The 22,350-nt window shown below is 41.7% G+C and overlaps 1 protein-coding gene across 1 annotated transcript; it reads right to left on the bottom strand.

The window, feature by feature from the left end:
* Positions 1–1,497: 1,497 nt before the first annotated feature.
* Positions 1,498–21,390, bottom strand: LOC129864018 (TBC1 domain family member 10A-like). Its single transcript, XM_055936545.1, has 9 exons — positions 20,628–21,390; positions 8,135–8,234; positions 7,581–7,688; positions 7,370–7,476; positions 7,135–7,249; positions 6,923–6,988; positions 6,098–6,287; positions 3,694–3,848; positions 1,498–3,438 (listed from the first exon to the last, which is right to left on the bottom strand). The coding sequence occupies exons 1-9, from the start codon at positions 20,825–20,827 to the stop codon at positions 3,052–3,054; spliced, it is 1,428 nt and encodes a 475-aa protein (XP_055792520.1). The 5' UTR covers positions 20,828–21,390; the 3' UTR covers positions 1,498–3,051.
* Positions 21,391–22,350: the final 960 nt, after the last annotated feature.

Below are 22,350 nucleotides of genomic sequence, written 5' to 3'. Positions count from 1 at the left end.
ACTCAGTACTTTGTAGAAGCACCTATGGCAGTGATTGCAGCCTCAAATCTTCTTGGGTATGGCACTACAAGCTTGGCACACCTGTATTCTTCTTTGCAGATCCTCTCAAGCTCTGTCAGGTTGGATGGGGAGCGTCGCTGCACAGCTATTTTCAGGTCTCTCCAGAGATGTTCGATCAGGTTCAAGTCCGGGCTCTGGCTGGGCCACTCAAGGACTTTCAGAGACTTGTCCCAAAGCCACTCTTGGCTGTGTGCTTAGGGTCATTGTCCTGTTGGAAGGTGAACCTTCGCCCAGTCTGAGGTCCTGAGCAGGTTTTCATCAAGGATCTCTCTGTACTTTGCTTCGTTCATGTTTCTCTCGATCCTGACTAGTCGCCCAGTCCCTGCTGCTGAAAAACATCCTCACAGCATGACACTGCCACCACCATGCTTCACCGTAGGGATGGTGCCAGGTTTCCTCCAGATGTGACGCTTCGACCGAATGGCTTGGTTTTTTCTCTGACATGAACCGTCAACTGTGGGACCTTATATAGACAGATGTGTGCCTTTCCAAATTATGTCCAATCAATTGAATTTACCACAGGTAAACTCCAATCAAGTTGTAGAAACATCTCAAGGATGATTCATGGAAGCAGGATGCACTTGAGCTCAATTTCGAGGCTCATAGCAAAGGGTCTGAATAATTGTGAATAAGGTATGTTTTTTATTTTTAATACATTTGCAAAAAATTTGAAAACCTGTTTTTGCTTTGTCGTTATGGAGTATTCTGTGTGAACTGATGAAAAAAAAATCATAATTGAATCAATTTTAGAATAAAGCTGTAATGTAACAAAATGTGGAAAAAGGGAAGGGCTCATAATACTTTCCAAATGCACTGTATACTAAACACAAATATAACTGCAACTAGCGACAATTAAAGATTTTACTGACAGTACATAAGGAAATACATGTATTCATTAGACCCCAATCTATTGATTTCACATGACTGTGCAGGGGTGCAGCCATGGGTGGGCACAGGCCCACCCACTTGGCAGCCAGTCCCAGCCAACCATTATTAGCTTTTCCCTACAAAAGGGCTTTATTACAGACAAAATACCCCACCCCACTCAGAGGATCCCGCAGATGAAGCCAGACGTGGAGGTCTTGGGCTGGCATGGTTACACATGGTCTGGGGTTGAGGCCAGTTGGACATACTGCCAAATTCTCCAAAACGACATTGGAGGCAGCTTATGGTAGAGAAATTAACATTCAATTCTCTGGTAACAGCTCTGGTGGACATTCCTGCAGTCAGCATGCCAATTGTACGCTCCCTCAAAACTTGAGACAATTGTGGCATTCTGTTGTGTGACAACTGCACATTTTAGAGAGGCCTTTTATTGTCCCCAGCACAGGGTGCACCTGTGTAATGATCATGCGGTTTAATCAGCTTCTTAATATGCCACCATCAGGTGGATGGATTATCTTGGCAAAGGAAAAATTCTCACAAAGGGATGCAAAAATTGAGAAATAAGCTTTTTGTGCTTATGGAACATTTCTGGGATTTTTTATTTCAGCTCATGAAACCAACACTTTACATGTTGCGTTTACATTTTTGTTTTGTGTATATACACACACGGACAATTTTACAGAAGACAAACAAAATGTTATTGTTCATTCAATTCTTAAAGGGATTGACCAGGGACAAAGTGCTTCATCTTAGACAAATAAAAAATCTATACTATATTAAGTTTTATACTACGCTATGTGCAAGTGTGAAAATCTACAGCAATTTTTATAGAAATCATCCTTTTACCATACAAAAATATACAATCATTTTTTTACCCAGTTCTTTCATGCAAATGTTCCCTTCAGAAACGTCAACTTCAGCAGTTGTAATCTTATCTACAGGCAAATATTTGACCGTGACACACATTTGTGAAACATAGATGATTGTATACAAAGAAATTATGCAGAGTTAATAAACAGCTATACACAAATAGCTTATACTTCTCTTCAAAACGTCTAGATGAAATCAACATGGCTGAGTATGATATGAGTGGTCTATCGACTGTCATTCTACCATGTTTCTCCCACTGCATGACCACACACACACACTCTGTTCTCTGGAGCTCAGCAAAGAATCAAAAACACACTCAGGAATAATTCAGACAACATGGCTCTTACAACACATACTATATGTCAAAACATCAAATCAACAAGCTTTGGTCTAGTGACAGGAATTGTCCTGCAAATGTTAATTTCCTTCATTTAAAAATATGAAGATGATATACAGATGATTGATTTTCCCTCAACCCGTCATTCAAGTTCTTTCATTGGTCAGGGCAGGAAAATGCCCCACAGAGCCCTCTAGTGTTCATCAACATCCACTACAACCAGAGAGAAAGGATGCACCAATGAGTGAATGACAATAGCATTAATATTTATACAGTATGTTGGCAACCTATGTGATTCAAAACATTCTGCTGGGATTACAATTTAACTGAATTGACATTCCCTGTGACTGAGAACTAAATCTAACACTGCTGGATTGGTGTGTGTTGGCAATGTAGTGTCTCATACTACAGTATATATAAGGTGGAATACGTAAATAGGCAGTGGTCCAGCCTCCAGATCCAGATCTCTTGGCTAAGCAGACTTCATAGTTATGTCATCTGATATTGACTCAGTCTAAGACTTCTTCAGTGAGAAAAGATTCAGATAATCAACTGATGTGATTATACAGCCTGCCGCTGAGATCAATCTACCCTCAGCCCAAGTGCATGTATACCCGTATGGCCAACTAAACGAAGGTTAGTGCTGCACTCTCCAAACTGATTGAATGGTCATCTCGCATATATGTGTGAAAAACAACTACTACTTGGGTCTATGCCAGAGGCTTCCAATTGCTTTAGAGTGTTTTGCTATGGATGCAAATGGCTATAATGGAAAGGGTCAGTCAAGAGGTGTGGGACCTGATCGTCAGGGCAGAGGTGGGGATGGGTCAGAGGGTAAAGGTATACTGGGGATATGGAGTCAGTGAGCAGTAAACAAGTGTCATGGCTATCCGTACCTGCTACAGGTAGGTGTCATGCTCTGTGCTGCTCAGGCTCTGATTGGAGCCCAGCAGGGCTGTGTCTTTGAGGGGGGAGGGCTCGCTGGGTTCAAGGTAGGCTGCCACTGGGGTCGGAAAGCTGTTTTTCTTCCCATTCTTCTCCTCTTTGGTCCTTTTCCTTTCCTTGTCCTCCCCATTGCTCTTGGTTGCCAGGGGCGACTCAACTATGATGGTGGGGTTCTGTCTCAGGTCTTGGCGACTGGGCGGCTCGGCAGCCATGATGGCCTTGGCGCCGTGCATTCTGGGAAGGGCCTTGCAGTGCAACTCACCCCGGGTCTCCTTCCAGCGCCGCACTGATGCCAGGTGCTCCTTCTCAATGTCCCGCTCTGACACCGGCAGCTCTAGAATCTGGGACAGAGCATAAGGAGTAGTAGTTAACCAGTGGTCTTAGCAGAAATCATGACTCTAATAGTGTTTAATTAAAGTATCAATAGGTGGCAGCAGGGTATTTTTTTCAGTTTACACCATGGCCCTTTGCATGCAATGTGGCCATGACAGTCTCGTCATTCTCAGCTATTCTCAAAGTGACTAAAAAACATGACACTGAGCATTCTCCAGTAATGGATGTTTCTGTTCTATAAGTATGGCTGTGGGTGGTTGTACCTCCCGCACTAGAAACCCCTCCTGCATGTAGCGTGTATCTATGGTCTTGAGCAGCTCCATAGTCTCATACTGGCCCTGGCACGTCTTCAGCTTGTCCTGGGAGCCCAGCATGCACTTCAACAACACCAGGCCCACCCGGAAGATGATCTTCACTCCTGGACGAACACACACCAGACAGCAGTGGTGTAATGTGCTCAAGTAAAAGTAGTTTTAGGGTATCTGTACTTTACAATTTATATTTATGACAACTTCTCCTTCACTACATTCCTAAAGAAAATGTAACCTTTTATGCCATACATTTTCCCTGACACTCAAAAGTACTTATTAAATATTGAATGCTTAGCAGGACAACAAAATGGTCTAATTCACAAACTTATCAAGAGAACATCCCTGGTCATTCCTACCATGGACTCACTAAACACATGCTTCGTTTATAAATGATGTCTCAGTGTTGGAGCGTGCCCCTGGCTATCCGTAAATTAAAAATAATGTAAATGCTGCTGTCTGGTTTGCATTATATACATTTACTTAAGTATATCTTCACAATTACATTTACTTTTGATACTTAAAAATAATTAATTCATAATTAACTTTTACTTAAGTACTATTTTACTGGGTGTATTTTACAACTTACAACACACAGAGTGTCCTGAGATACAGTTGAAGTCGGAAGTTTACATATACTAAGGTTGGAGTTATTAAAACTTGTTTTTCAACCACTCCACAAATTTCTTGTTAACAAACTATAGGTTTTGGCAAGTCGGTTAGGACATCTACTTTGTGCATGACACAAGTCATTTTTCCAACAATTGTTTACAGACAGATTATTTCAAATATAATTCACTGTATCACAATTCCAGTGGGTCAGAAGTTTACATACACTAACAATGGCCATAATGACCATTGTTATGTTTGGAGAAAAAAGGGGGATGCTTGCAAGCCGAAGAACACCATCCCAACCGTGAAGCATGGGGGTGTCAGCATCCTGTTGTGGGGGTGCTTTGCTGCAGGAGGGACTGGTGCACTTCACAAAATAGATGGCATCATGAGGTAGGAAAATTATGTAGACATATTGAAGCAACATCTCAAGACATCAGTCAGGAAGTTAAAGCTTGTTCGCAAATGGGTCTTCCAAATGGACAATAACCCCAAGCATACTTCCAAAGTTGTGGCAAAATGGCTTAAGGACAACAAAGTCAAGGTATTGGAGTGGCCATCACAAAGCCCTGACCTCAATCCCATAGAAAATTTGTGGGCAGAACTGAAAAAGCGTGTGCGAGCAAGGACGCCTACAAACCTGACTTATTGTGGGAAGCTTGTGGAAGGCTATCCGAAACATTTGACCCAAGTTAAAAAATTTAAAGGCAATACTACCAAATACTAATTGAATGTATGCAAACTTCTGACCCACTGAGAATGTGATGAAAGAAATAAAAGCTGAAATAAATAATTCTCTACTATTATTCTGACATTTCACATTCTTAAAATAAATTGGTGATCCTAACTGACCTAAGACAGGGAATTTTTACTAGGATTAAATGTCAGGAATTGTGAAAAACTGAGTTTAAATGTATTTGGCTACGGTGTACTTCCGACTTCAACTGTAACACTCCTGAGACAGGTGTGTGTGTTCCTTTGTATATTTCAATGTGTCTATGATGTACACTACCGTTCAAAAGATTGGGGTCACTTAGAAATGTCCTTGTTTTTGAAAGAAAAGCACATTTTTTTGTCCATTAAAATAACAAATTGATCAGAAATACAGTGTAGAAATTGTTAATGTTGTAAATGACTATTGTAGCTGGAAACGGCAGATGGCAATTTCTCGCATGGAATAGCCTTCATTTCTTAGAACAAGAATAGACTGATGAGTTTCAGAAGAAAGTTCTTTGTTTCTGGCCATTTTGAGCCTGTAATCTAACCCACAAATGCTGATGTTCCAGATACTCAACTAGTCTAAAGAAGGCAAGTTTTAAGCTGTGCTAACATAATTGCAAAAGGGTTTTATAATGATCAATTAGCCTTTTAAAATGATAAACTTGGATTAGCTAACACAATGTGCCATTTGAACACAGGAGTGATGGTTGCTGATAATGGGCCTCTGTACGCACATGTAGATATTCCATTAAAAAAATCTACCGTTTCCAACTACAATTAACATTAACAATGTCTACACTGTATTTCTGATCAATTTGATGTTATTTTAAAATGGACAAAAAATGTGCTTTTCTTTCAAAAACAAGGACATTTCTAAGTGACCCCAAACTTTTGAACGGTAGTGTACGTAATGATGAGTATGCCGGCGTGTGTATGTTTCTGTCTGTCTAAAGAGCATGCCTCAGAGTGCTCTCATGTGGACATAATTTAATGTGTGTATGTTTACTGTGTGGAATGTCTCTCTCACCCTCACAGAGGAACATGTCCCAGACGCGCAGCACGGAGACCCAGGGCAGGGTTCTGGAGAAAGCACACATGAACCACTCTGTCATGTACAGGATGGGGTCCATCTTGTGCTTCTTCAGGTGGCGGTGGGCAAGAGGAGACACCCGCTTCAGCAGAGCAAACAGGATCTCTCCATCCAGCTGGATCGCCTCCTACAGGAGCACACAGGAACAACAGTCAGAAAGGAGAGCAGAGGGGGAGAGAGGCAGGGAGCGGTGAGCGGGAGAAAGAAAGAGTGTGTGAGAGAGTGTGAGGGGACACGAGAACAGACTCCTTCCTCTTTGTTAAATCTAATAGTTGCATTATCTGGACCACATTGTCTGGTCACCCGCTCACTCAGGGCATTATGTCATTAGCATGTCACGGTCACAGACAACAAGCAACAGGTATGCAATGACAGCAGCACATGCCAGCTAGGGAGCTGGCCCAATAATATGAACTGCAAGCCTCCATTTCAACATGATTGTCACCTAAAATTGTACAGCTTTTCTTTTCCAAGACACGGGTGTTCCTGACAATGATAAACATGCTGAATGAATGTTTAATTTGATTTTAGTGACATTTTAGTGACAGGTAAGCTCTTTGAGTTAACCCAATTAACTGTATCCTGTATGCCTGATCTTTAAACCCTAGTAAAAGACCTCACCCTGTCACAGCCAACAGTCAGCAAATTCTCTAAAGCACATGATCTTGGGTCATTGTATTTTTGTGTCTGTGTTCTTTTTGAGGATAAGTGTGAGTGAAGGAGAGAGAATGTGTATGTAGTTTGAAGTAACGTGCATCTTACCAGCCCTGCACTGTAGTATCCAGGAAGGTACTTCTCACAAATCTGGACCAGACCCCAGAATGCATCCTGTCAATAAAGCACAAACATAAATTAAACATGACGGTTGGCGTATGTATGCAACATTATCAGAAAACATTGTCGTGTGAGTAACAGTATGTGTGTGTGTGTGTGTGTGTGTGTGTGTGTGTGTGTGTGTGTGTGTGTAGGGTCACCTCAGCAGGCATGTGCATTAGCAGCACAGCAGCAATGGGAGCCTGGGCCTGGCAGTAACCCTCCTCTGGCCGGTGCAGAGTATAGGCCTTCAGGACACGGTACAGGTCCTGCTGCCTAAATACATAGTAAGCACAATTCAGTTACTAAAAAACAAACATAGAAAAATACTGAGACAAAGGCACAAGTAACACCAACAGAAACAATAACAAACAACGTCCCCTTCACATTGCTTACCCATGGCCTCCTCTTGCAACAAACATCTCATGGAAGGGGAACTGTCTGTGGAGGTCCCTCTCTATCACATCCACCCACTTAGGGTCTCCTGCCTGGCTGTCCAGCTCCTTAAAAAGAAACACAGCTATTTACATGCTACACTATGTGTAAAAGTATAAGTGTGTGTGTTTGTGAGAGAAACTGGTATTAACAGTGGAGGGTAGTGAGTAACCTCAAATGTGCCCTTGTGCTGCTCCCTCTTCACCTTTCCTCCAGACAGGTAGAGCCACGCCCGGCCTCGCAGAGAGGGGGGTATGCCCTTCTGACAGCGCAGCTTCATCTGGGGATAGGGAGTTAGTGCTATGGTTATAGCCACTCATTATCATGCACGGTCAGATTAGTTTAAAAATCATGGGAATTCCATAAGTGTAATATATTAAAATATCAAGCAAAGGGAACAGGTTGTTCAATTATGTGTTGAATGACTTTCCTTTTACAGTTCATGACCTAAGGACTTTTCTCCAGGCTGGTTTGTGTACACTGTGTGTGTAATAATAAATCAGCTGAGTTACACATTGCAAAACAGGTGGGCTGTGGTGATTGCATTGTGACCTGACAGGTGCATACTGTAGTTTCCAAAGCAGTCACTCAACAGGAGTAAAAGGGGTGACACATAACAGCTTGCAAGGCTACCTTAACATGCTTCTAGAAAAGACCAACACAGGAATTTGCTGTTATCGTCAGCAATGGGATTTGTGTAGATCAGCCAGTGTTTGACTGACTTACCTTCTTGTGTCTCTTTGCCATCCACTTGTCCCAGTTGTTGAGCATGTCCAGCCATTTGGCCTCCCTCTGCCTCAGCACCTCAGGAGGGATGTTTTCAGCTCTGTGGGAGTCAGGGAGACAGACCGACCGACCCAGGGTCACACTACAGACACATACATCTGTCTCTCTAAACAAACACTCAGGGATTTATTACTTTAGACATGAAAAGCAAAAGGTAGTCAAATGGCCAACCAGACTATTTACATTGACCCCACACCCCTTTGTTTTTACACTGCTGCTACTTGCTGTTTATTATCTATGCAGTCACTTTACCCCTACCTACATGTACAAATTAACCTGACTAACCTGTACCCCCGCACATTGACTTGATACCGGTACTCTCTGTATATTGGCACGTTACTGTTATGTAATCTTGTGTTACTTTTTGATTACATTTTTTTACTTTATTGAGTAAATATTTTCTTAACTCTATTTTTTGAACTGCTTTGTTGGCTAAGGGCTTGTAAGCATTTCATGGTAAGGTCTACTACACCTGTTGTATTCGGCGAATGTGACAAATACAATTTGACTTGATTGTCAACACAGACAACAGTGAAACAAGAGGAGAGTGAGGGAGGGCCGGGGGCCAAACAGGAAGCGCCATCCATCACACAGGAAGTTGACTTGGAGAAAAACAAAAATACAAGCCGCTTCCTGTTGCTTTTTAAAATAATTCGACCATAGGAGCCTACATTGTTTCTCTTTCAGAAACAACTCTTTCGCTAGAAAAGTTGAGTCATATGATCATAGCGTCCGTTGAAACAAGAGCGGAAATTGAAGAAAATATAAAAAAGACAAGGACAATGTCTGCCATTGTAGCGCCTCTCCATATGAAAACAAGAGGCATAGGAGGAGAGCTGGAATTGTGCTCCTTTCCTCGGAAGAGAGAGAGCAGAGGATGGAGGCGAGGACAGTAGAGTCGAGGGCGGTTCAAAAGGGACCCTCAAGAGGCTGCGTGTTTCAGAAGGCCTCTGAGAAAAAGCATCTTTATTGCATCCATCGGACAGACACACCCAGTAACCTGGAACGACTGTTGTCAAAATAGCCAAGGGGGATGGAGGAAGGAGGGGTGAACTGTGTAGATGGCGCTGCAATGGCAGTCTTACGGGCTCCTGACCAATTCTGGTATTTTGTGTTTTTTTCCACAAGTTGTTACTTTTGTTGTAGGTAATGTTTCCACCATACCAGGCGGTAATGCAACCGGTCAGGATGCTCTCGATGGTGCAGCTGTAGAACTTTGAGGATCTGGGACCCATGCCAAATCTTTTCAGTCTCCTGAGGGGGAAAAGGTGTTGTAGTGCCCTCTTCACAACTGTCTTGGTGTGTTTGGACCATGATAGTTTGTTGGTGATGTGCACCAAGTCTGGAACCAGCAGGACCCTGAACAGCTTCTACCCCAAGTACTGATGGGAAGTTCAGCTCTTTACCAACCTTGATCTTTTTAGGTCATTAGATCAAAATAATTAATCGTTAGACTACTGATTTTCAAATTAATGCCCAGAGCACGCAGGACCGCCTACTCACCATAGAGGCTAATTTGATCTGTCATTTGTAACTGACTTGTAAAAGTGTGATTTAAAGAATGTACATTTGTTGATTGCTAGGCATACAAATAATATTATTTCTTGATACAGTTGAGACGAGATCTAGTTGTGGCCGCAACCAGACTAGATTGTGGATGACACGGAATGCATAGCTGGACTGCCGTGAGAGTGATTCGCTCAATATAGTTTGAACTGCAGCCCCCCAAACGATTCGTTACCGAGTTCAAGTTTGTTGAGCAGAGGTTGTGTATGTTTTGGTTCTACAAAGGTGTGTCCATCATAACATTCAATTAATTGCATTCATTTTTGCACCATGCGATCAATTATCAGTTCTAAACATGTATTTTTCTTCTCTATGCTGCCTGCAGCGTGATCGATTTTCCCTAGCGGACATGATAGACAGTTGCTGGTCAGAGCAAGTCTCCAGAGGCGCTGAGCCGGACGACCATGTATTTATCCTGCTGCAAAATTAATTGCGGCCAGCAGGTGAAATGAATGAGTCACTCAGAAAAGAAACGAATCTTGATTCTCGAGTCAGCAAAGAGTCGTTCAAAAAGAACGAATAATTCGCGAACTGCACATCACTACCTCCGAGCCACAAGACTTCTAAACAAGAGTCCTAAATAGCTACCTCCATTTACCCTTTTTTTGCACCAACAGTTGTCTCGACTATGCACACACACACTGGACTCTGCCCACAAATATACCGTACTTACACCAATACACACAAAAGCTGAGACGATAAACTGAAAAAGATTGACAACGACTATACCGACCACTTATCGTGGGCATTTTGCTGATATCGTTCACTATGATAAGTAGCCTATACTAGAGAAATATGGGTGACTTAACGGGATAATTGGTAGCTACAAACATTCAAAAACTAGTAGTTTAAAGGGTCATAAAAAATGTTTTGTTTACATTTATTGTTGTACATTTATTGTAATGGTATTAATTCAGGCAATTTGGATTTTAGCTCCATATCGCCCAGATTCAACACACTTTTTTGCACTAACTCTCCTGCACTGACTATGAACACACACACCGTACATACACCCACACCACACGCATATTGACACCACACACACACTTTCCACATTTGCTGCTGCTACTGTGTTATCTATCCTGTTGCCTAGTCACTTTACCCCTAACTATATGTACATATCTACCTCAATTACCTCATACCCCTGCACATCTACTATGTACTGGTACTCCCTGTATATAGCCATGTTATTTTGATTGTTATTCACTGTGTATTTATTCCTTGTGTCTCTGTTTTTATATCTTTATCTCTGCATTCTTGGAAAAATACTCTTAAGTAAGAATTTCACTGTTACACCTGTGGTTTACAAAATGTGACATAAAATTAGATTTGGAATTATACTGTGTCATGGTCCTCATATGTAGCCTCTCCTTTTTCTCAGCGATGAATGAAAATAGGTTGTGTGTTGTAGGCTACATAAATAAATCCTCAGGGGAGGCACAGACCTCAGTCATATCACGCATACAAGGCAATAGAACACACACAGATCCATGCACACACAGATACCACTGTTGTCACAGTGGCAGCAACTGTGGTAGCCGTAGCATCATTAGTCAAAGGACAACATGCCCTTTCCCTTCCAATGGAGCAAACCAAAACAGCCAGAAAAGCCTGCTGCAGAATGCACAAAGGGACTTTACAATAATAATAAAAGACAGTTTGGACAGGCTAAAACTAACAAGCTCTTCACTTAAGAGGCTCTGACAAGTCTGCTTTGTTTAGAGTTTTTACATTTATTCTAGGGACTGCCTTGCAGCCATTAGTCTACATCCAACAAAATGGGCAGAACACAGACCTGCATTCTCTTTCAAACTCCAGCAGATCATATGGCATGACAGATACTAGGACATAAAAACCCCAGAGTGAAAGACAAAGGGTCAGTCATGCCGTGCAAACAGCAGTGCCTCACAAGCACCTGCTTTACAAGGTAGACAAATACCAGGTAGTACAAAGGGCTGAGTGCAGCATAGACAGACAGTGATTGACATTAGCCTGGCTGAATTAGTGCAGACTATCAGATTACAGTCATCCCGTGTCGAGGGTGATCTTAGGAAGCTCTAGGTAAACAGGGACAGGTGTTCCAAATACTATCATTTTGAGCAATCACTCTCAAATACAAAACACCATACAAACAGTTCAGAGTGCTGGGATGTGGCATGCTTTTTTATCACAACTTGGCACTCTAGGGGGAGGGGCCTGTCATTGGTGGGGGAGGAGCAGAATCTAATCTCTTCCTACTCCTCAAAGGAAATGAATCCTCAGACAAAACAGTGGAACACTTGCCACAGCCTGTGAAGCACACAGAAAACAGGAAGCTCTGAGAACATTCCCCTAGTTCTGTCCCCCCCCCCCCCCACTCCTACTCCTGGTGCTTGTCAACCACTCACAGGGGGCCTAAACACAAGAGAAATGCACATCACAATAGGTTGTATGTAGAGTCAGAAGACGTTTGTTTGGACCAAGTGGTGACACATCAGGCCGGTATTCTGTTTTGCAAGGAACCAGCGGCACATTTTGAACTCAGTGGCTAAAAGCCATAGTAGTGTAGAAAATAAAATGGCTGTGTCCGAATACCCATACTTGTGTTCTAAATAGTAGGCTTCTTGGGCATGCAGGAATTTTATTCTGATCCTAAAGTCTTCTTAGACTCAACAACTCTGAATCAATTATCAGCAGACAAATAATTATCAATAAAAACAGAGACATTGTTAAAAAATGAACGCGGAGGAAAAACACCAGGAAAGGACGACTTTCCCAGAGAATTCCATTTAACATTTTGGGACAAAGTAGCGCCCCTATTTACACAAATGACAATAAACGTCACTCAATCCAGTGCTTCCTAGTTACATGTATCAAACAGTTATTTAAGTTATATTAAAACAAGGAAAATCTGGAGAGTCCTCTGCTGATTAGACCCATAACTTTAATAAATTGTGACAAAATAATAACAAAGCTCATAAGCAATAAGAATGGCAAAAGTATTACCCAGACTTGATAGATATCAAACAGGGCATATTAAAAATAGACAAACAAATACAATAACATTTCAGTTTAATACAATATGATAAAAAACAAGGTATAGATGTATCAATAATGGCTGGTGATGTCGAAAAGGGTTTCGACCGTATTGAATGGCCTTTTCTATTTCAAAATATGTAACATTTTATATTCATTTCAAAAATGTAGTATGCTTTAAAGGGTAACTCTCGACCCCAATTTCAGTCTTTACCCAACCCCTTCAAGTAAAATAAAAAATGCATTCAGGTGAGAAGTTGTGAGTGGGGGGGAATTGCTCATAAATATTACAATTGGGGGTGGGTAAACAGTTGTACCTGATTCCAACACTTTCTCACTAAATCATACCAGAAGTCCACTGGCACCCTCTAATAATCAAATGATGTGCATCGTGAGCAAATACTGCTTTGAACAGTTACCGCACATCAATTGCCACTTGTGGTATAAGTTCAAATCCTTGAAAATGTGGACTCACATGCAATTAAGTGCAATCATCACCTTGAAAATTAAGATTAGTGTCTCAAATCAATCCAACCTGCATTTCAGTACACAGTAGCTCTTTTTCCAATGGTCAAATTAACTCAGACTGATCTTGGGCACCGTTAAAAAAAATACAAAAATACTACCAGGGTTACCCCTTTCGCAGGTATGCCTTCACTTTTCAGAATTAAAAGTGTTTGGGCACGGGATAAATATTGTAAATAATGGGATTAGAACTCACAACCATTGAATTAGTGGAATGCGCCACCAGTCGGGAAAAACATAAGACGAGTCAACATGACCACCACTGTCATCCATTTATTTTTACGATGGATGTAGCTACCACAGGAGGTTGGTGGCACCTTAATTGGGGAGAACGGGCTTGTGGTAATGACTGGAGTGGAATCAGTGGAATGGTATCAAATACATCAAACGCATGGTTTGCAAGTGTTTGATGCCATTCCATTTGCTCCGTTCAGGCCATTATTATGAGCCGCCGTTCTTCCCTCTGCAGCCTTCACTAGCTACGAATATAAACGTATAATCCTCATAGCCTTCAGATGTGCATGAAACGGTAAGCAAAAACCTTGAATTTGGCCTTTTGAATTTTGCATCAAGCAAAATATATTGGCACAGTCCACTTACCAAGTCCATTGCCAAATAAGGCACACTGTCACCTGCTTTTATAGTAAGACCTGAGGTGGTACCACCCAGCACAGCTAGAAGAGAGTGTATTTCATACCGAACCCCTCCCTTGAGATGACATAAGTGTTCCTACATTACCATTTCAAATGGTTAAGAGATGAAGCGCTAGGGAAAAAAAAGCTAGGTTTACTATTAAAAGTTCCAAATATATCACTTTTGAAATTAACTGTCCAAATGAAGCCCAGAATGTGTGTTTCACTATAACTAAGCCTAAAACATGTGGTTTTCTATGTTGTTTTTTTGCATGAAAGTTCTTTAAAAAGGCCCAGCGCAGTCAAATACCATTTTAATGTAAGAGCTGTTTTGAAAAGACCACCTGAAATTTCAGGCTTTTTTTGATGGAATGGAGCTTTGGCTTGCCTGATGACACCACCAGGCAGTAAAGGAGTTAATAGACCAATAAGAGAGATCAAAATCAAATAAAATGTTATTGGTCACATGCACCGAATACAACAGGTGTAGATATTACCGTGTAATGCTTACTTACGAGCCAATTCCCAACAATGAAGCTTTAAAATGTATGAAAAATATTTGCAATGTAAAAAAAGGAAATAGTAATACAATAAAAAGGCTATACACAAGGAGTACAAGTACGAGTCAATGTGCAGGTGTACGAGGTAGTTGAGGTAATACAGTATTGTACATGTAGGTAGGGGTAAAAGTGACATGGCAATCAGGAGATATAATAGAGTATCAGCAGCGTATCTGAGGAGTGTGAAAGTGTGTTTATGTGCACGTCTGTGTGTGTGTGTGTGTGTGTGGCGTCAATATGCATGTGTGTGTAAGCGTATGTAGTGTGTGTGTTGGAGTGTCAGGTCTAGGATCCAGGTGTTCAGTCTCAGGCTCCTTAGCGTAGTGATGAGCTTGAGGACCCTATGGTGTTGAACACTGAGCTATACTCAATGAACAGCATTGTCACATAAGTGTTCCTTTTGTCCAGATGGGAAAAGGCAGTGTGGAGTGCAATAGAGATTGTGTCATCTGTAGATCTGTTGGGGCGGTATGCAAATTAGAGTGGGTCTAGTGTTTCTGGGATGGTGTTGATGCGAGTTATGACCAGTCTTTCAAAGCATTTCATGGCTACAGATGTGAGTGCTACGGGGCTTTAGTCATTTAGACAGAATACCTTGGCGTTCTTGGGCACAGGGACTTTGATGGTTTTCTTGAAAGATGTAGGTAACATGTCTGCTTTGAGTACACGTACGGGTAATCCGTCTGTCCCCTCGGCTTTGTAAATGTTGACCGATTTAAAGGTCTTGCTCACATCTGCTACAGAGAGCGTGATTACAGAGTCATCCGGAACAGCTGGTACTCTCATGCATGCTTGTGTGTTGCTTGTCTCGACTCGAGCATAAAAGGCATTTAGCTTGTCTGGTAGGCTTGCGTCACTGGGCAGCTCACGGCTGGGTTTCCCTTTGTAGTCCGCAATAGTTTTCAAACCCTGCCACATCCGACGAGAGTCAGAGCTTCGCTAAGAAGCTATTTTTGTTAATTTTTAAACAGAAATGTCTTTCAGCCACCAGTAAATATACTAAGTTTCAAATTACTTTTCCCTCAATCAATCTTAAAAGAATTGAATGGACTACCTACATGTGCATTTATCCTACTGTATTTACCAAAACCACCCCAAGCCCACCTGGTCGTGCTGCTGATCCAGTTTCTGCCTGCAGCTATGGAACCTTGACCTGCTCACTGGTCGTGCTACCTTGTCCCGGACCTGCTGTTTCGACCCACTCTCTCCCCCCTATGAAAAGCCAACTGACATTTACTACTGAGTTGCTGACCTGTTGCACCTTCTATAACCACTGTGATTATTATTTGACGCTGCTGGTCATCTTTGAACGTTAGAACATCCTGAAGAACAATCTGGCCTTAATGGCCATGTACTCCTATAATCTCCACCCGGCAGAGTCAGAAAAGGCCTGGCCACGCCTCAGAGCCTTGTTCCTCTCTTGGTTTATTCCTAGATTCCTGCCTTTCTAGGGAGTTTTTTCAGAGCCACCTTGCTTCTACAGCTGCATTGCTTGCTATTTGGGTTTTTAGGATAGGTTTCTATATAAGCACTGGCAATTGCTGATGTAAAACCCGCTTTATAGATATATTTGATGGAGCATTTGACTGATTTTAATAGAAAAATATAACAGTAAGGTACTTAACTTCTTATGGCTGGGGGCGCTGTTTTCACGTTCAAGTGAAAAGCGTGCCCAGAGTAAACTGCCGGCTACTCAGGCCCAGAAGCTAAGATATGCATATTATTAGTACATTTGGATAGAAAACACTCTGAAGTTTCTAAAACTGTTTGAATGATGTCTGTGAGTATAACAGAACTCATATGGCATGCAAAAACCTGAGAAAGTATTCAACCAGGAAGTGGGAAATCTGAGGTTTGTAGGTTTTCAAGTCTTTGCCTATCCAAGATAGTGTAAATTTGGTCCGATTGCACTTCCTAAGGCTTCCACTAGATGTCAACAGTCTTTAAAACCTTGTTTCGGGCTTCTACTGTGAAGGGCGAGCGAATAAGAGCTGTTTGACTAAGGAGTCTGGCAGAATGCCATGAGCTAAGTCAGGCGCGTGGCCGTGAGAGCGACCTCTGTTCTTTTTCATTTCTAAAGACAAAGGAATTGTCCGGTTGAAACATTATTGAAGATTTATGATAAAGACATCCTAAAGATTGATTCTATACATCGTTTGACATGTTTCTACGAACTGTAATAGAACGTTTTTGACTTTTCGTCTGGACCTAGTGCTCGCGCCTTGTGAATTTGGATTTGTGAACTAAACGCGAGAACAAAAAGGAGGTATTTGGACATAAATTGACTTTATCGAACAAAACAAACATTTGTGGAACTGGGATTCCTGGGAGTGCATTCCGATGAAGATCATCAAAGGTAAGTGAATATTTATAATGCTATTTCTGACTTCTGTTGACTCCACAACATGGCGGGTATCTGTATGGCTTGTTTTGGTCTCTGAGCTCTGTACTCAGATTATTCCATGGTGTGCTTTTGCTGTAAAGCTTTTTTGAAATCTGACACAGTGGTTGCATTAAGGAGAAGTACCTTTAATTCCATGCATAACACTTGTATTTTCATCAACATTTATGATGAGTATTTCTATAAATTGATGTGGCTCTCTGCAAAATCACCGGATGTTTTGGAAGCAAAACATTACTGAACATAACGCGCCAATGTAAACTGAGATTTTTGGATATAAATATGAACTTTATCGAACAAAACATACATGTATTGTGTAACATGAAGTCCTATGACTGCCATCTGATGAAGACCATCAAAGGTTAGTGATTAATTTTCTCTCTATTTCTGCTTTTGGTTACTCCTCTCTGGCTGGAAAAATGGCTGTGTTTTTATGTGACTAGGCACTGACCTAACATAAATCGCATGGTATGCTTTCGTCGTAAAGCCTTTTTGAAATCGGACACTGTGGTGGGATTAACAACCAGTTCATCTTTAAAATGGTGTATAATACTTGTATGTTTGAGGAATTTTAATTATGAGATTTCTGTTGTTTGAATTTGGCACCCTGCACTTTCACTGGCTGTTGTCAAATCGATCCCGTTAACAGGATTTCAGCCGTAAGACGTTAATTGTTAATCAGAAATGATTTGATATTGAGATGAAAACAGCTGCATAGGGCCTTTCAATGCCAGGATGTTCTACTAAGTTAGACTTTCATAAAGTGGAATTCTCTGCACGCTACTGAGGAAGATAATTGTCTTTTCACACACGTGTTTGACAACAGTTGATAATCAGATGAACAAGCTTGATTGCGCATTAGATGATGCCTTCTCAGTGTGGATGAGCATTATGTTCATATTTGTTCCTTACTACATTAGGCTACGTTTTTACTAAACAGTACATTCTAGATAGTATATTAGTACACAGTAGGCAATGTCGTTTTAGTAAGTAGTAGGCAAGAAAGATTTCAGTCATCGCCACTTACAATTTTAATAAATCAAAAGCACTTTACAATAGAGGTCGACCGATTATTTTTCAACGCCGATACCGATTATTGGCGGAACAAAAAAGCCGATACCGATTAATTGGCCATTTTTTTGTATTGATTTATATATTACAACAATACTAAAGGAACAATGAACACTTATTTTAACTTAATACACTGCTCAAAAAAATAAAGGGAACACTTAAACACAATGTAACTCCAAGTCAATCACACTTCTGTGAAATCAAACTGTCCACTTAGGAAGCAACACTGATTGACAATACATTTCACATGCTGTTGTGCAAATGGAATAGACAAAAGGTGGAAATTATAGGCAATTAGCATGACACCCCGAATAAAGGAGTGATTCTGCAGGTGGTGACCACAGACCACTTCTCAGTTCCTATGCTTCCTGGCTGATGTTTTGGTCACTTTTGAATGCTGGCGGTGCTCTCACTCTAGTGGTAGCATGAGACGGAGTCTACAACCCACACAAGTGGCTCAGGTAGTGCAGCTCATCCAGGATGGCACATCAATGCGAGCTGTGGCAAGTAGGTTTGCTGTGTGCCAGCGTAGTGTCCAGAGCATGGTGGCGCTACCAGGAGACAGACCAGTACATCAGGAGACGTGGAGGAGGCCGTAGGAGGGCAACAACCCAGCAGCAGGACCGCTACCTCCGCCTTTGTGCAAGGAGGAGCAATGCCAGAGCCCTGCAAAATGACCTCCAGCAGGCCACAAATGTGCATGTGTCAGCATATGGTCTCACAAGGGGTCTGAGGATCTCATCTCGGTACCTAATGGCAGTCAGGCTACCTCTGGCGAGCACATGGAGGGCTGTGCGGCCCCACAAAGAAATGCCACCCCACACCATGACTGACCCACCGCCAAACCGGTCATGCTGGAGGACGTTGCAGGCAGCAGAACGTTCTCCACGGCGTCTCCAGACTCTGTCACGTCTGTCACATGTGCTCATGTGCTCAGTGTGAACCTGCTTTCATCTGTGAAGAGCACAGGGCGCCAGTGGCGAATTTGCCAATCTTTGTGTTCTCTGGCAAATGCCAAACGTCCTGCACGGTGTTGGGCTGTAAGCACAACCCCCACCTGTGGACGTCGGGCCCTCATACCACCCTCATGGAGTCTGTTTCTGACCATTTGAGCAGACACATGCACATTTGTGGCCTGCTGGAGGTCATTTTACAGGGCGCTGGCAGTGCACCTCCTTGCACAAAGGCGGAGGTAGCGGTCCTGCTGCTGGGTTGTTGCCCTCCTACGGCCTCCTCCACGTCTCCTGATGTACTGGTCTGTCTCCTGGTAGCGCCACCATGCTCTGGACACTACGCTGACACACAGCAAACCTATGTCATAATTATGTTAAATTCTGGCAAATTAGTTCGCAATGAGCCAGGCTGCCCAAACTGTTGCATATACCCTGACTCTGCATGCAATGAAGTGACACATTTTCCCTAGTTAATATTGCCTGCTAAGATCAATTTATTTAAAATAAATATGCAGGTTTAAAAATATATACTTCTGTGTATTGATTTTAAGAAAGGCATTGATGTTTATTGTTAGGTACAGTCGTGCAACGATTGTGCTTTTTTTCGCGAATGAGCTTTTGTTAAATCATCACCCGTTTGGGAAATAGGCTGTGATTCGATGATAAATTCGTTGATAAATGAACAGGCACCGCACTGATTATATGCAACACAAGACAAGCTAGTTAACCTAGTAATATCATCAACCATGTGTAGTTAACTAGTGATTATGTGAAGATTATTTTTTATAAGATAAGTTTAATGCTAGCTAGCAACATACCTTGGCTCCTTGCTGCACTCGCAGTTCTCGTGGAATGCAATGTAATCGGCGGCCAAAAATGCCGATTACCGATTGTTATGAACATTTTAAATCGGCTCTAATTAATCTGCGATTCCGATTAATCGGTCGACCTCTACTTTACAAGGCAGCAGTACCCAGCCGAACATAACACACATTGGTAAACAAAATGAGAAAGGGAAAATGCCATACAACACAAAGGCTGTCAAGTCTCCATGGAAGCAGATTATGTACAATATGTTACAAATTCCAATTTGCTGTGGCTAACGTTAGCTAGGCGGCTAACGCTAACTAGCTCTAGGAGTTAGGGATTAAGGTTTGGGTTAAGATTAGGAGTTAGGTTGAAGGGTTTAGGTTAGGGAAAAGGTTAGCTAAAAAGGTCAAGGTTAGGGGATGGGTTCGCTAACATGTTAAATTGTTGCAAAGTAGTAAATTGTTGTTAATTAGCTAAAATTCTAAAGTTGTCCGTGATGAGATTCGAACACGCAACCTTTGGGTTACTAGACGTTCGCGTTTTAAATCTTAAATATGTAACCATACCAAACGTAACGTAAATTTATTATGTTACGTCTAGTCTGAGACCAGCCTGGAGTGTAACACTGAGCAAGAGGAAGAAATGTTTATATTGGCCTCCAGGGATAACAAATAACAGGCTACTGATTAAAATGTTGATTGTATATTAGAAAATAACAAACAGTAAAGTGGTGCGTGAAGTCAGATGACAAGGGGTCAATCAGGTGACTAATCTGTAAGAAACTTCTTATGACAACGTCTTGACAATTTAGAACAGTCATGTCTGTCATCCACAGACGAACGAGCTAGCTAGCGACGTCATTTTTTAATGGAAAATTCTAAACAGATAGGTCATACTTACGATTGTTCTGAATATTGTTGTGCACCCCCAATAAATCCATATTTATCCGTCTGTCTCTCACTGGTATAGGCATTTAGTTCCGAGTCTGAGCCGAAGAGGTTGCCTTCTCCATCTGTCAGTGCCAGACTTTCTGTCGTGCCCCGCAAACTTTTGCGGGACTCTGCTGACTTAAGTCCATTGCCTGGTTCTATTTTTGCCATTTAAACCACTAGCTCCCTCTAGCTTACTTCTTCAAATACAATTAGTCAACTAAACCTCCCATTATTTAATTGTAACTTTAGCTAGGTAGCTAGTTTTTGGTTGTCCAACATCTTGTCATAAGCTGACCATAGCATCGTCGCAGTTAAATCAGTAACCTAGCTAGCCTTAATCAAAGCAACTAGCTAGTTATCTCGACTAACTAGTACGCTAATAAACGTTAGCTCGCCAACCAATTAACGTTACCGAAAATAAAAAAACAATGTCAGAATCAATGAAAGGCAACTAGATAGCTAACTGGCTATGTTAGCCAACCGCTAGCACTGCCAGTGAGAAGCATGCCACTAACGTTAGCTGTTTAACAACAACAGCACCGCAAGTCAAAATACAAAAATTGGTATACTTCTAATGACTGGTCAGCCCGATAAAACCGTTGAAATCAAATGACAATCAATCTCTCACAGGACTGGCACGTCTAAAGAGAGGTGATGCAGAGACAGAAAAGATAACCCAGATATGTCACAGATCTACATGTCTTCTTCTTCGGTGGGTTTTAACAGAGGTTGGCATCCAACGTTATGGTGCATTACCGCCACCAACTGCTGGAGTGTGGGCCAAAGACAGAGAGATAATAAATCCTACCTGACAGCCCTGTTGCTATTAAAAAAGACAACATATTTGAGACTATATCTAAGGAAGTTCTACTCAATAAATGCTTGAAACTAATTCCCTGTATCTCCATCTTCCTCATCCTCTCTCTTTCCCTCTGATACTGCCCACACTGTAGCAACACATGCTCCACGGTCTCTGTTTCCTGGCAATAATAACACTTTCCTGTTGGATACTTTCCTATCACATTTAAAGTCTTATTCAACCGGCTGTGTCCCACCCTTAATCGTGTAAAAATAGTCTCCTCTCTTCTGTACCATCCTGTACTTGAAATAAATGCATGCCCTTATTATCTATACTCCACTGCTCCTGCCATCTCTGCACCATCACTGTCCATGCTCATTAAAACTACTAAGTGTTTGTTTAGCCAGTACATCAACTGCCTCGTTCCCCTCCACCCCCACATGGGCTGGGACCCAATCAATTGTATCTGTATACCCATTTGTCTAATCCTGCCATGGGTTTGTTGTACCTCATAAAGCAGGTCTTGTCTGCTACGTGTGCTAAAGGACTGCAGAGTCATCAACACTGCACATGAATCAGAGCAAATAACTACTCTCTCTGGCTTGACTTCCTCTGTCCACTGCAAGGCCAACAGTATAGCCATCAGCTTCACCAAATATACAGTGCATTCAGAAAGTATTCAGACTCCTAGACTATTTCCACATTTTGTTATATTACAGCCTTATTTTAAAATGGATTAAATAAATACAAATCCTCAGCAATCTACACACAATTTACCATAATGAGAAATCAAAAACATGTTTTTATAAATGTTTTTTATAAAAAACAGAAATATGTTATTTACATAAGTATTCAGACCCTTTGCTATGAGACCTTGAGATGTTAATACAAC

The sequence above is a fragment of the Salvelinus fontinalis genome, chromosome 10, assembly GCF_029448725.1.
Source record: "Salvelinus fontinalis isolate EN_2023a chromosome 10, ASM2944872v1, whole genome shotgun sequence".
Lineage (NCBI taxonomy): Eukaryota > Metazoa > Chordata > Actinopteri > Salmoniformes > Salmonidae > Salvelinus > Salvelinus fontinalis.
This window is presented reverse-complemented; position numbering and strand designations above follow the sequence as displayed.